This window comes from Pollicipes pollicipes, unplaced genomic scaffold, assembly GCF_011947565.3.
Source record: "Pollicipes pollicipes isolate AB1234 unplaced genomic scaffold, Ppol_2.1 Scaffold_1031;HRSCAF=1197_pilon_pilon_pilon, whole genome shotgun sequence".
Classification (NCBI taxonomy): domain Eukaryota; kingdom Metazoa; phylum Arthropoda; class Thecostraca; order Pollicipedomorpha; family Pollicipedidae; genus Pollicipes; species Pollicipes pollicipes.
The window spans coordinates 162,546-176,789 of record NW_023595856.1 but is presented as its reverse complement, the minus strand read 5'-3'; the positions used below and the strand labels follow the sequence as shown (position 1 = coordinate 176,789).

The following is a 14,244-nucleotide window of genomic DNA, read 5'->3' as shown; positions in this document are numbered from 1 at the left end:
GCATGAACCATAACTGAGCTAAGACATTATGGATATATATATATATATATATATATATATATATAATGAAGTATTTACTAGTGAGATCATCAGCTGGTATATCAACACTTAACATACACCAGTGGAAAATATAACCATATACAATGACTGACTGCATCAGAATGTCTCTGCTCAAAACATTAAAGAATGTGAGTATTACTAGCATCTACCTGCTGGCTGCTATCCACAATTTTCTTTAGAATTACTGCTGCACGGGGTAAATTTCCAGTGACAAGAAAGATGTCAGAGCTGACATAGCCTGAAAGCTGAAAACTTGCTATATCTGCAAAGGAAAATATATATTGTAAGGATCTGTCAATGCATTGTTCCCTTCTTTCTTTTTGCTGTTGTTCTAATGTCAATAAACTGGCAATTTATCTGCTGCTAAGTGTTACCTGAACCTTGCACCATGTACATGTAATCAAATGCTGACTTGCAGACCAAGTATATGTTCACCTATTGACCAGTCTGCAAACTGAGGCTGATTTGTACAAGATCCTGATGGGACAGACCTGGGTAAAGCTTTATAATCAGAACAGCTTCTCAAAACTCTGACAGACATTGTGGAACTGGACTACTGATGACATCATAATGTGTCCTTTGAAATTCAAAACTGACAGGACCACAGAAAATGACAATATCTGAGGGTGGATCTCAATTTTTTTGGAAGGGAACCTGCATCACCACCAAACGTAACCAGATAGGCACATTTATTATGCTATTTTGGGTAGGATTCTGTCCGTCCGAAATATAGCATTGGCAGGTTTGCCACAGCTTGCATACTGAGCAGTAGGACGTGTTCCCACGTCTTAAATGCGATATACCTGAGCAGGTATTGCACTGTACACTACGGACCCAATCTAATTTCATTGATTACTTTTCACACATATTTAACACATCCCCTGTTTCTTTCTACGACATGACAAGTACTCCAATGCGCAACAAATACTCGTAACCCAAATCGGCAGCACGCACCCCCAAACACCAACCGTCACCAATCTCAATGATCAAAACAAACAAAAAAATGTAAAAGCTCCGTTCTTCATTTACAGACATGGCACAAAAGCTACCAACTTATGACGTCAAATTACCATAAAAGTATGAAATGAACATACGTTTCTTTTGATGAGGAAGACTCAGTCTACATTAAATGAATTCCAAGTATTGCTCAAAATCCAGCAGCTCTTTCCTAAAATTTCACACTAGTTCTTATTTTATTATGGGCGACTAATTGCCTGAACTTTAAAGACCTTTAATAAAACCTCCTGGTTAAGAAATCAAAGGCTTATGTGACGCAGATGATACGTATGCAATTTTCGCCCACCATAAACAAACATCTCTGACCCACATCACACTTGCACTGGGTCCCTGCTGCTGGTTTAACGTCTTGAATTTAGTGTTTAGAAGAGCCGTGGGATCTAGAGCTTGGTTCGTGAGAAGCGTAGGTGTGTGATTTGTCTTGTGAAGGGAATTACAGAGACGCTCTAGCCTCAGAGAAATATTCAGCTTGTGTTTCTGAAGAGCTGACCCTATTATTGACACTCCTTGCCAGTTGGTTCAGGAAGAGATGGGCTCAAAATAAAACTATAGTACAGTGGAAGGAATTTTGACTCGATTTAGGTTATCATGATGGCCATTGTAATTCCATCTGAAGCTTAATGTACATCATTAAGTATCCAATGCATTTTCTTTTGGCATGTATTACATTTATATCCATAAATATGTTGCTGCCTGGGCAAATGGATAGGCAGGTAATATACAAACAGAACAGATTGCCTATGTAAATAAAATGTGTTCCCAATAAGACATAATTGGCTGTCTATAGGTAGGAAGTCCCCTATGTATATATGGAATAGCCCAAGACTAACTGATAAACTCTTGTTACCAAGACTTGATTGATTTTGAGCTTTTATTACATGTTTGTTTACTGCTATGCCAAAGAAACCTCATTGCTCTTAATTTTCTTTACAGCACAACAATGGACCCACTGAAGATTGGCATCATAATAGGTATGACTTAGCATTACAGGTGGTAGAAGGGATTTTTAACTTTGCTTGCCAGTTGATTTTCAAGTCAAGTAATATCTCCTGTGTTGGATCTGGTGCATTCTATTTTAAAGTTTGCATGCTGGTATCACAGAATTGTCAGAATACTGACATAAAAGCTGTTTGTATTTAATCTGTATGTTCAACTTAGAGAAAAGAAGAGGGTAAGTATTATTCAAACACCCTGCACATGCTCAGGCTTCATCAAGTTCTTCCTGTAGGCCTGTGCTCCAACTGCCTTTGAGGCTGCAGTGTGTGGGGTGGGGTGGCAGATGGACATACCCCACTGATGTGTGTCCTGGGCCCCAGTGAGTGACCGGGCGGCGGCAGGCAGCTCAGCCGACCTGACTGGGCCCCGGCTCAGCGCGCTGCTCGAGGGCGGCGAACTCTTCGTGGCCAAGCTCGTCCAGCGGATGGTGGTGGCTGATGAGCGCGCCGACATACAGGTGTGACTCCAGCGACAGCGGGGACCCTCCCGAAACACTGACCAGCGTGTTCTTAGCTGCCGGACCCGTCTGTGGAGTGAACAGAGCGAATCCAGTCCGCCGGCGAGGTCCTGCTCGGAACAGCAGCTAATGAGCACCTGGGGCGAATGGGCCTGATCTGGCTAGGAGGGTCAGCTACACGTGGTGGCCAACGAGCTCCACTGTAATGGACGGTGCGACGAAGTCGCAAGACTTCGTTGCAGCCGACGCATTTGCGTGACCTCTGGAGGCCGGCGTCTGACGCGGCCTCTCCACTGTCTGCAGGCGGCCGTGACCGGGCTCTCGGACCGCTGTGACGTGCTGCTGACCTCGGGCGGCACGGGGTTTGCGGCGCGGGACGTGACGCCCGAGGCTGTGGCGCCGCTGCTGGAGCGGTCAGCGCCCGGCCTGCTGGCTGCCATGCTGCACGGCTCACTGGCCGTCACCCCGCTGGCCATGCTGTCGCGGTACGGCGGCGCCCGCGTTGCCCTCCCCTGGCTATGATGACGCGGTGTATCAGTGCCTAGCTCCTGCCTGCGGTATATCAGTGCCTAGCTAGTGCCTATCCCCGTGCTATGGCCCCTTTTGCAGTAATAGCCACCTGCAGTCGTCGGCCGTCCTGAGTCCCTCTCATGTATCGGGGATCTGTGTAGGTGTACCTCCAGCTAAGATATTAAATAGGACGTTAACATGTCTCCACCTCCCGACCACTGGGCACCCTCGGGTCAGCGGGGTCTGAGCCGCCGTCCTGTGGCCGGCAGGCCGGTGGCCGGGGTGCGCGGCCGGTGTGTGGTGGTCACGCTGCCGGGCAGCCCCAAAGCGGCCGAGGAGTGCGTCCGGCTGCTGGCGCCCGGCCTGCCGCACGCCGTCGACCTGCTGCGGGACCGACGGACGCGCGTGGAGCATGTGCACCTGCAGCTGCAGAGCGATACCGTGCCCCAGCGGGCCACGCCGACCGCCGGCGGAGATGAGCACTACTGTCAGCACCAGCACCAGCACCAGCACCAGGCCGGCTCCACGGTACGACGCCCGCCACGAGGCTGTCGATGAGTCTTCCGCGCCCTGTTGCTTCGCGCCATGGTGCGATATGACAGGCTGCTCCTAAACAGCGGCGCCCAGAGGTGACACAGTGGAGCCGGCGGCGCCGCTCCTAAATAGCGGCGCCGTTGATTGAGCCGCGTGTCAGCGCCCGAGTCCCCCCGGCTCGAATCTCCGAGCTTCGTGAATCGACACCTGCGATGGCGGGGTGCGGCAGTCCGGTGGCCGCGCGCCAGGAGCGGCCCGTGACCTGTCCACCCCCGTCTGCGCCGCAGGTGGACCCATCTCAGGTGTCGCGCCGGCACCGCCGCTCGCCGTACCCCACCATCCCGTTGGCCAGGGCGCAGGAGGTCGTGATGGACGCCGTGGCTGGCTACGAGCGCGCCGTCGAGACGCTCAACATCACGTGAGTGGCCGTCTCTCGGAGAGGGCCGCCCGGTCTGGAGACGGACAGATGCGGGCTGGCTGGGTCTGTCGAAGTGAGTTGGAGTCAGCTGGGGATGCCCTGCGTGTGTCAATATAAGTGGAGCCGGCTTGATGACTAGGGCACTGTTCGAGCGTGTGCACCCATGGAGAGGTTAGAGCCAGGAGCGGGATGGGAGGCCTTTGTCATGCTTTCAACAACGCACTGATTATGTTTGGCCTAACGGATGGGATGTACCAGTACACCGTATTGTCCCGTGTCCCGTCTTCGTCCAGAAACTCGTCATTCGGTCGCTACTAACGTGCGTGTACTGCGAATCCACCGGCCAGAAGTCTGTGGCGCCTTGGGGCTGGTTCATACCATCTGGTTTGCTGGCGCTTGCTCAGCCCGTGATCATCGTCGTTATCTGTTTCAGTGCCGCGCAGGACCGCGTGCTGGCAGAGGACATCGTGGCTAAGGTGCCACTGCCACCTTTCCCGGCCTCGGTGAAGGATGGCTACGCCGTCTGCTCGGCAGATGGTGTTGGCGTCAGACATGTGCTGGGTGCCTCCAACGCTGGTGTGGACGTAAGCAGAAGCAAGATGCGGAGATGGGCCCACTTCCGACGTCGAGTGTTTGCGCTGCCTGTGGCGTGCCGCGGCTCGTTCTCGCCGTCCGCGGACGTACCCGGCCCGCGCTGCGGCCGCTGACCCTCCGTGCGGTGCGCAGGGTGACGGCGCGGCGTCCACCGTGCGGCCCGGCACCTGCGTGCGCATTAGCACCGGCGCTGCCGTACCGGCCGGCGCTGACGCCGTCGTCATGGTGGAGCAGACCCGGCTGGCGGAGGCGTCCGAGGACGGCACGCGCGAGCTCACCGTGGAGATCCTGGAGGCGCCGCGCGCCGGCCAGGACATCAGGTCAGTGGGATGGCAGGAGTCAGGGGGCAGGAATCGGGTCAGAGGATGGCAGGGGTCAGATTAGAGAAGTGGTAGGAGCTAGGTTAGAGGAGCGGCAGGGATCAGGCCAGGGGATGGCAGGGACCAGCTCAGAAAAGTGGCAGGGGTCAGACCAGGCGAGTGGTAGGAGCCAGGTTAGAGGAGCGGCAGAGATCAGGTCAGAAGTGGTTGGGGGTCAGGTTAGTGGAGCAACAGGTGTCAGGTTAGAGAAGCGGCAGGGGTCAGGACAGCGGGTGAACACATCAGTATAAAGACGGCAACGGAAGGAACGTAATGTGTACGCGGCAGATTTACCACCTGCGTGTTGCTGGCCCTTCCCAGCGACGTCATGACCGAGCGGTCAGCAGGATCGGCCGCCTTGTTAGGGGTCGCTGCCTGCTGCTGCGGGCTGCGACCGGCGCCTTCCCCGCACACCCGCCTGGTGTCCTCCGGCGCGTGTCGCTGAGATGTGCTCTCCCCTTAGTTGTTATGGCGTGCCCCTGCGATGTTCCCGTGCCTCTGTCGTGACGCGCCCCGCGGTGTTCCCGTACCACTGTCGTGACGCGCCCCGCGGTGTTCCCGTGCCTCTGTCGTGACGCGACCTGTGGCGTTTCCGTGCCACTGCCGTGGCGCGCCCCTGCGGTGTTCCCGTGCCTCTGTCGTGACGTGCTCTGTGGTGTTCTCGTGCCACTGTCGTGACGCGCCCTGTGGTGTTCCCGCGCCACTGTCTTGACGCGCCCCTGCTGTGTTCCCGTACCACCGTTGTGACGCGTCTTTGCTGTGTTCCCGTATCACTGTCGTGACGCGCCCCTGCTGTGTTCTCGCACCACTGTCGTGACGTGCCTCTGCTGTGTTCCCGTACCACTGTCGTGACGCGCCCCTGCTGTGTTCCCGTACTACTGTTGTGACGTGCCCCTGCTGTGTTTACGTACCACTGTCGTGACGTGCTCCGTCTCGGTGCCGTTTCAGGCCGGTGGGGAGTGACATCGCCAAGGGCACCCTGGTGCTGGACTCCGGCCGCCGGCTCGGACCGTTCGAGCTCGCTTCGCTGGCTGCTGTCGGTGTCTGTCAGGTCACAGTGTTCAGGTGAGGGCCCGTCCCGTGCAGAGGTCAGGTCAGGGCACTGTGATATTAGGGGGGTGTGCTTTACCACTGCCACCTCAGTTGGGCTGGGAAGTATGTCCTGCCTAGTCATGTGTTGTATGTTGTCTGGATGTGTCATCACTTGCACCCAGCATGAGCTGACGGTGGCCAGAGGTGATGTGTTGTCTCCTGTACCTGGCATGAGCTGACGGTGGGCAGAGATGATGTGTTATGCCCTGTACCTGGCGTGAGCTGACGGTGGCCAGAGGTGATGTCTTATCTCCTGTACCTGGCATGGGCTGCCGGTGACTAGAGGTGATGTCTTATCTCCTGTACCTGGCGTGAGCTGACGGTGGCCAGAGGTGATGTGTTATGCCCTGTACCTGGCGTGAGCTGACGGTGGCTAGAGGTGATGTCTTATCTCCTGTACCTGGCGTGAGCTGACGGTGGCCAGAGGTGATGTCTTATCTCCTGTACCTGGCATGGGCTGCCGGTGACTAGAGGTGATGTCTTATCTCCTGTACCTGGCGTGAGCTGACGGTGGCCAGAGGTGATGTGTTATGCCCTGTACCTGGCGTGAGCTGACGGTGGCCAGAGGTGATGTCTTATCTCCTGTACCTGGCGTGAGCTGACGGTGGCCAGAGGTGATGTGTTATGCCCTGTACCTGGCGTGAGCTGACGGTGGCTAGAGGTGATGTCTTATCTCCTGTACCTGGCGTGAGCTGACGGTGGCCAGAGGTGATGTGTTATCTCCTGTACCTGGCGTGAGCTGACGGTGGCCAGAGGTGATGTGTTATCTCCTGTACCTGGCGTGAGCTGACGGTGGCCAGAGGTGATGTCTTATCTCCTGTACCTGGCGTGAGCTGACGGTGGCCAGAGGTGATGTCTTATCTCCTGTACCTGGCGTGAGCTGACGGTGGCCAGAGGTGATGTCTTATCTCCTGTACCTGGCGTGAGCTGACGGTGGCTAGAGGTGATGTCTTATCTCCTGTACCTGGCGTGAGCTGACGGTGGCCAGAGGTGATGTCTTATCTCCTGTACCTGGCGTGAGCTGACGGTGGCCAGAGGTGATGTCTTATCTCCTGTACCTGGCGTGAGCTGACGGTGGCCAGAGGTGATGTCTTATCTCCTGTACCTGGCGTGAGCTGACTGTGGCCAGAGGTGATGTCTTATCTCCTGTACCTGGCGTGAGCTGACGGTGGCCAGAGGTGATGTCTTATCTCCTGTACCTGGCGTGAGCTGACGGTGGCCAGAAGTGATGTCTTATCTCCTGTACCTGGCGTGAGCTGACGGTGGCTAGAGGTGATGTCTTATCTCCTGTACCTGGCGTGAGCTGACGGTGGCTAGAGGTGATGTCTTATCTCCTGTACCTGGCGTGAGCTGACGGTGGCCAGAGGTGATGTCTTATCTCCTGTACCTGGCGTGAGCTGACGGTGGCCAGAGGTGATGTCTTATCTCCTGTACCTGGCGTGAGCTGACGGTGGCCAGAGGTGATGTCTTATCTCCTGTACCTGGCGTGAGCTGACGGTGGCCAGAGGTGATGTCTTATCTCCTGTACCTGGCGTGAGCTGACGGTGGCTAGAGGTGATGTCTTATCTCCTGTACCTGGCGTGAGCTGCCGGTGGCCAGAGGTGATGTCTTATCTCCTGTACCTGGCGTGAGCTGCCGGTGGCCAGAGGTGATGTCTTATCTCCTGTACCTGGCGTGAGCTGACGGTGGCCAGAGGTGATGTCTTATCTCCTGTACCTGGCGTGAGCTGACGGTGGCCAGAGGTGATGTCTTATCTCCTGTACCTGGCGTGAGCTGACGGTGGCTAGAGGTGATGTCTTATCTCCTGTACCTGGCGTGAGCTGACGGTGGCCAGAGGTGATGTCTTATCTCCTGTACCTGGCGTGAGCTGACGGTGGCCAGAGGTGATGTCTTATCTCCTGTACCTGGCGTGAGCTGACGGTGGCCAGAGGTGATGTCTTATCTCCTGTACCTGGCGTGAGCTGACGGTGGCCAGAGGTGATGTCTTATCTCCTGTACCTGGCGTGAGCTGACGGTGGCCAGAGGTGATGTCTTATCTCCTGTACCTGGCGTGAGCTGACGGTGGCCAGAGGTGATGTCTTATCTCCTGTACCTGGCGTGAGCTGACGGTGGCCAGAGGTGATGTCTTATCTCCTGTACCTGGCGTGAGCTGACGGTGGCCAGAGGTGATGTCTTATCTCCTGTACCTGGCGTGAGCTGACGGTGGCCAGAGGTGATGTCTTATCTCCTGTACCTGGCGTGAGCTGACGGTGACCAGAGGTGATGTCTTATCTCCTGTACCTGGCGTGAGCTGACGGTGGCCAGAGGTGATGTCTTATCTCCTGTACCTGGCGTGAGCTGACGGTGGCCAGAGGTGATGTCTTATCTCCTGTACCTGGCGTGAGCTGACGGTGGCCAGAGGTGATGTCTTATCTCCTGTACCTGGCGTGAGCTGACGGTGGCCAGAGGTGATGTCTTATCTCCTGTACCTGGCGTGAGCTGACGGTGACTAGAGGTGATGTCTTATCTCCTGTACCTGGCGTGAGCTGACGGTGGCCAGAGGTGATGTCTTATCTCCTGTACCTGGCGTGAGCTGACGGTGACCTGGGGCTGCGCAGCCGGCCGACCGTTGCCGTCATGTCGACGGGTAACGAGGTGCAGGAGCCGGGCCGGCCTCTGGAGCCCGGCCGGATCTACGACACAAACCGGCTGTCGCTGCTTTCTGCCCTGCCGGCCACCGGTGCTTGCGTCATCGACGCCGGCATCGCCATCGACGAGTGAGTGACGTCAGACGGGCGGCGTGATCGTGACCGGAAGGGATATGAAGACCTGATATATTGTGTGATGCCGGCTCCTGGCACGGGACTATTTTCCATTTGAGATGGGCCAGCATAATGTGCGTACATATTCACATTAAGAATTTAGGCATGTGCACCACTCAATTGCACAAACTGTCTGCGACCCTAGCTTCAGTCGTCAGTGAGGCTGAACTGGCGGGTTGTGATTCATTCACCTGTTGTCCGAGGCGCTGACAGTGGCGCGTGCCCGTGCGGCCAGGCCGGAGCAGCAGCTTGCGGGCCGGTGTGTGCCTGCCCCCCTGACCGTGAGCGGTGTCGGTGCGGCCTGGCGGAGCAGCAGCTGGCGGGCCGGGGTGTGCCTGTCCCCTGACCGTGAGCGGTGTCGTTGCGGCCAGGCCGGAGCGGCAGCTGGCGGGCCGGGGTGTGCCTGCCCCCTGACCGTGAGCGGTGTCGGTGCGGCCTGGCGGAGCAGCTGCTGGCGGGCCGGGATGTGCCTGCCCCCTGACCGTGAGCGGTGTCGGTGCAGCCTGGCGGAGCAGCTGCTGGCGGGCCGGGATGTGCCTGCCCCCTGACCGTGAGCGGTGCCGGTGCGGCCTGGCGGAGCAGCTGCTGGCGGGCCGGGGTGTGCCTGCCCCCTGACCGTGAGCGGTGTCGGTGCGGCCAGGCCGGAGCAGCTGCTGGCGGGCCGGTGTGTGCCTGCCCCCTGACCGTGAGCGGTGCCGGTGCGGCCAGGCCGGAGCAGCAGCTGGCAGCGCTCCGATCGGCGCTGCACCGCGCCGATGTGCTCGTCACCACCGGCGGCGTCTCCATGGGCGAGCGTGATCTGGTCAAGCGTCTATTGACCGACGACCTCGGCGCCCAGGTCCACTTCGGCCGCGTCTTCATGAAGCCCGGGTCAGTGACGACCGGGGCTGGCCGACCTGGCCACCTGACTTGACCTCCGGACTTGAACTGCCCACCCAAACCAGCCTCTTGGTTTCAACTTGCCTGGTTGCCCTGCTTGGCCTGCTGAGCCTGACCTGACCTGATCCGCCGGAAGTGACTGGGGATCGGTGGCCAGTGTTACGTCAGGCTCACCCCAAGCGGTTGCAGCGGCTGAGGCTGCAGTCATATGCTGGATGATGAGATGAGCTGGCCTTAGCATGCAGTTTTGGTCGTGCTATTTTGTTTTATGGCTGTTGGGGACAGTACATCTGGTCTAGATATGGATTGCGTCGAGCTTGCCTCTTGCGTCGTCACTGGTTGTTTGTCGGTCTGCGGTGTTGATCTCACGTTTGTGTCGTCGCCGGCCTTGCGCGCGGCGCTTCGCTGCCTTTGACTCACGCAGCCAGGACCGCTGACCTAGCGTGTCAACCACGCGTGACGGATGCCCGGCATGCATGTCTCGACGGGATGCTTTTGACCTGCCACGGGCGTGACCCGGGTCCACTGAATGTGCGCGCCCGGGTATCCCGGTCGCTCGCCCTCGGGTCGACCCCTGCAGTCGTCTGACGCGGCCCTGGCCGTTCGCAGCATGCCAACGACGTTCGCCACGCTGACGCTAGATGGCAGGTGCAAGTACGTGTTCGGTCTGCCTGGCAACCCGGTGTCGGCGGCGGTGTGCAGCGTGCTGCACGTGATGCCTGCCCTGCGAGCGATGGCCGGCCTGCGCGACTTCCAGTACAGCAAGCTCCGTGTGCAGGTTAGGGGGGGGTCGCAGCTCGGCAGCCGCGGGTCAGGTGCGGGAGGGGGGCGTAGCTCTGCACCGCGGGTCAGGTGCGGGGGGGTCGCAGCTCTGCAAACCGCGGGGTCAGGTGCGGGAGGGGTCGCAGCTCTGCACCGCGGGTCAGGTGCGGGGAGGGGGCGCAGCTCTTCACCGCGGGTCAGGTGCGGGAGGGGCCGCAGCTCTGCACCGCGGGCCAGGTGCGGGAGGGGGGCGCAGCTGCTGCAACCGCGGGTCAGGTGGCCGGCGCCCCCTGTGGACGCCCGGTGCGCTCGCGGAGAGGGAGCAGAGGTTCTGACCGTTGACGGGCTCGTCCCAGATCTTTAAAGTCTGTGCGCCGTAGCGTCACGGCAGTCCTTTCATCGCCATGACTGAAACGGTGTGTGTTTGGCGTCTGCACCTCGAACAGTCGGTATTTCGGTTTCGGCTTCTGCGTTAGTCTGTCCTCTGGCCTTGGTACCTGTATAAGTCCGTGTGGCGATGCCCGTGTCCATACACGGTCATCTGTGTGCCTGCATCCGTCTGTTCTGTGTGTGTTGGTGACAACCTGAAGTGTCCGCAATCGTTTGTATTCCGTTGCTAGTGTACCCAACAGTCTATATTGTGTTATATCGGGCAGTCTCTGTCCCGTCCCCTGCAGCTGGAGTGGGAGATTGGTCTGGACCCGCGGCCCCAGTTTGTGCCGTGTTTTGGTGCTGATGTCCGTGACAGTCTGTGTCCCGTCCCCCGCAGCTGGAGTCGGAGATTGGTCCGGACCCGCGGTCCCGGTTTGTGCCGTGTTTCGGTGCTGATGTCCGTGACAGTCTGTGTCCCGTCCCCTGCAGCTGGAGTGGGAGATTGGTCTGGACCCGCGGTCCCAGTTTGTGCTGTGTTTTGGTGCTGATGTCCGTGACAGTCTGTGCCCCGTCCCCCGCAGCTGGAGTCGGAGGTTCGTCTGGACCCCCGCCCTGAGTTCGCGCGCGCCACTCTGACGCACTCCCAGACCGGCCGACTGCCGGTAGCGCGCGTTACAGGTCAGCCGCTTCCGCCCAAGCGTTGTCCTCGACGCTCGACCCCTACTCAGAGGGGCGGCTTGGTGTGCTGACGTGGTGGGCTGCACGCGCGGAGGCAGACTCTCATGTCAACAGAAGCGATGCGTTGTAATCACTGCTTGGCATGACAGCCATTTTTCTTAATTGATTTTGGTACTATTTTTTATTGACTGTTATTAACCCTCACAACGGCAAATGCTTGAACTTAGAAAACTTCTTGTCAAATGACGCCATGCGGACGTGGCAGTGTGCTGTGCGCGATCACCGAAATTGATGTAGCGGTTTTCCTTGCTGCTCAATTATCGTTTTCTTGTTTTCACTTTGTTTTATTGATATTTTATCACAACGATCGTTTTCTCGTGTTCACACAAAACTCGTTTTCAGTTTGGACGCATATGTATGGCTCCTGGCATGTTCGCCCGTCTCGGCTCGCCACTGTTGTAGGCCTCCGCATAGCGCCGGCCGTCAGTGACAAGTCCCGCTGTATCGCACTGCGAGTCCCCACTGGGCCGCAGGCCTAAAGCGAAGCATGACTCGGTAGGCTTGTCTGCTCATAGGATTGTTTAGTATGCCTTCACATCGTCTGATCTGTGTGCTGAGTCGGTGCCCTCGCAGGCAGTGAGTGATGCGCCGGGTCTCGGTGGACTGAGCTGGGCGCTGCGTTTCCAGGCAGTCAGATGAGCAGTAACGTTCTGAGTCTGTGTCGGGCTGTGGCGCTGCTGGAATTGCCGGCCCGGACTGACCAGCGCGCCTCCCTGCCCGCTGGCGCCGAGGTCGACGCCATCGTTGTCTTCGGGCAGCTATGTACGTATCGCGTGCTGTCCTTCGGTTCGCCGAAGCGAACCACCGCCGACTGCCATGGGCTGGGGTAACGTTGGTTGGAGAGTTGACCTTGATTTGTCGGCGATGGCGGTGGGTCGCCCAGCCTGCGTACAGCCAAAGGCCTCGCGTTAAAGTGCTTAAAGATGCTGTAAGCAGAATGGCATGGAACGTAGCGAGTAGGTGCAGCTCTGGCTGACTTGTGCTTGCTCCTGGTGCAGTCGGTGTCGGTTCGGAAAACGAGAGCGTCAGATCCGGCCGTGTGGTGACCTTGGGATGGTCTGACACCGCCCGGTGCTGCCCACAGGAGTGTCAGCTCCGGCCGTGTGGTGGCCCTGGGAGGGCCTGACACCGCCCGGTGCTGCCTACAGGAGTGTCAGCTCCGGCCGTGTGGTGACCCTGGGAGGGCCTGACACCGCCCGGTGCTGCTTACAGGAGTGTCAGCTCCGGCCGTGTGGTGACCCTGGGAGGGCCTGACACCGCCCGGTGCTGCCTACAGGAGTGTCAGCTCCGGCCGTGTGGTGACTCTGGGAAGGCCTGACACCGCCCGGTACTGCCCACAGGAGTGTCAGCTCCGGCCGTGTGGTGACCCTGGGAAGGCCTGACACCGCCCGGTGCTGCCCACAGGAGTATCAGCTCCGGCCGTGTGGTGACCCTGGGAGGGCCTGATACCGCCCTGTGCTGCCCACAGGAGCGTCAGCTCCGGCCAGGCGCTGCCGGTCATGTAGGACGAAGAATGCGCGGCTGACGGGTCTCCAGCGCTGCGCCGATCGGACGACGGGTCGAAATGGGCGTGGCGGGAAGGACCCGATGTTTTGAAGCTGCTGGGCCGGACGCGGTCCAGCAGCTGGTCATACATGGTCCGGCCGGATGCCAGTCCATGTATGATGTACTTGATACGTGATCGATTTTATACAGGAAATCATGTCACCTGGCTAGACTGACGCATGACGCTATGCGCGGCCGAAATTTGGTACCGCGGATATGTAATCACCTTATGGTGTGCCTGTATGAAGTGGCGGGTATCTGCATATTGGCAGCCGGGTATGCGGCTGTGGGCAGACCTGCAGACATTTAGGGAGTCGCGTAACAATGTGTTCGGCCAGGGTACCTCGAACTTGGAACTTGGTAATGGGTCAAATGTCTTTGGGGGTTATATCTGTGTTTCGTATCAGTACACGAAATTAGATACGATGATGTGAATAGTATGCTATGGAACACCTTATTATGCTGAGTAGATAATGGATCGACAGAGCATGAATGCATGACTGGGAGGTCTAAAATAATGACTTTTTGCATAGCTTCGAACGCCTACATAACTTCGCCCAAAAAAGTGCCACGCTTTTTATTAATTTCGAATGGCTTGCATGGGTAACGTTCGGTTCTGAGCACCAACTAAGGAAAGTCTCACGCGCGTGCTCTGAATCGTTCATTGAAGTGGTCCCGCATGATTCAACGGATCATATCGCTTTGGCCGTTTCACCGCACAGGACCACGGATGTTGCAACATGCCGCACGCCGCTGTGGCACGACCGGCCTGGGCCTGGCTTGACCCTCGTTTGTCGGTTGTCTAGTGGCCTTTCCCATATCAGCCGGGTCAGACAATGCGCCCGCTGTGGAACCCGTACTCACTCACCGTGCAGTCGGTTCAGCATCTTTCCCCAAACCACGAAGGCAGCATCATGCGGGGGGGGGGGGATTGAAAGTGACGGGCGTCCCGTCGAAGCGGCCGCCTCCAACACCACAGAACCTGTCGTTCGTGCGTGGCGTTTGGCTGCTGTCAACACTGCGACCGACCCGCCATGCCGATGAACGCGTCGGCGTCACACCGCGACCAACGGCGGCCGCGGCGGGGGGCCGGCCGCCGCCGGCGCGGCA

The 14,244-nt window shown here is 58.0% G+C and overlaps 1 protein-coding gene across 1 annotated transcript; it reads left to right on the top strand.

Moving 5' to 3' along the window:
• Positions 1 to 1,407: 1,407 nt before the first annotated feature.
• LOC119095902 (gephyrin-like) lies at positions 1,408 to 13,496 on the top strand. The gene is made up of 16 exons (XM_037219058.1): positions 1,408 to 1,484; positions 2,011 to 2,048; positions 2,394 to 2,530; positions 2,834 to 3,015; positions 3,310 to 3,568; positions 3,862 to 3,992; positions 4,426 to 4,576; positions 4,719 to 4,906; positions 5,894 to 6,010; positions 8,635 to 8,793; positions 9,074 to 9,089; positions 9,554 to 9,708; positions 10,327 to 10,495; positions 11,433 to 11,529; positions 12,217 to 12,351; positions 13,058 to 13,496. Coding segments are annotated over exons 2-16 (1,929 nt in total). The 5' UTR covers positions 1,408 to 1,484; positions 2,011 to 2,017; the 3' UTR covers positions 13,060 to 13,496.
• Positions 13,497 to 14,244: the final 748 nt, after the last annotated feature.

What these genes read in the sequence shown, in the direction of transcription:
- LOC119095902 (XM_037219058.1), top strand. Translation starts at nt 2,018, where the DNA reads ATGGACCCACTGAAGATTGGCATCATAATAG. An exon ending in CCTCCAACGCTGGTGTGGAC is followed by an intron (nt 4,577 to 4,718) that starts GTAAGCAGAAGC and finishes TGCGGTGCGCAG; the next exon opens with GGTGACGGCGCGGCGTCCAC. An exon ending in CGCGTCTTCATGAAGCCCGG is followed by an intron (nt 9,709 to 10,326) that starts GTCAGTGACGAC and finishes GGCCGTTCGCAG; the next exon opens with CATGCCAACGACGTTCGCCA.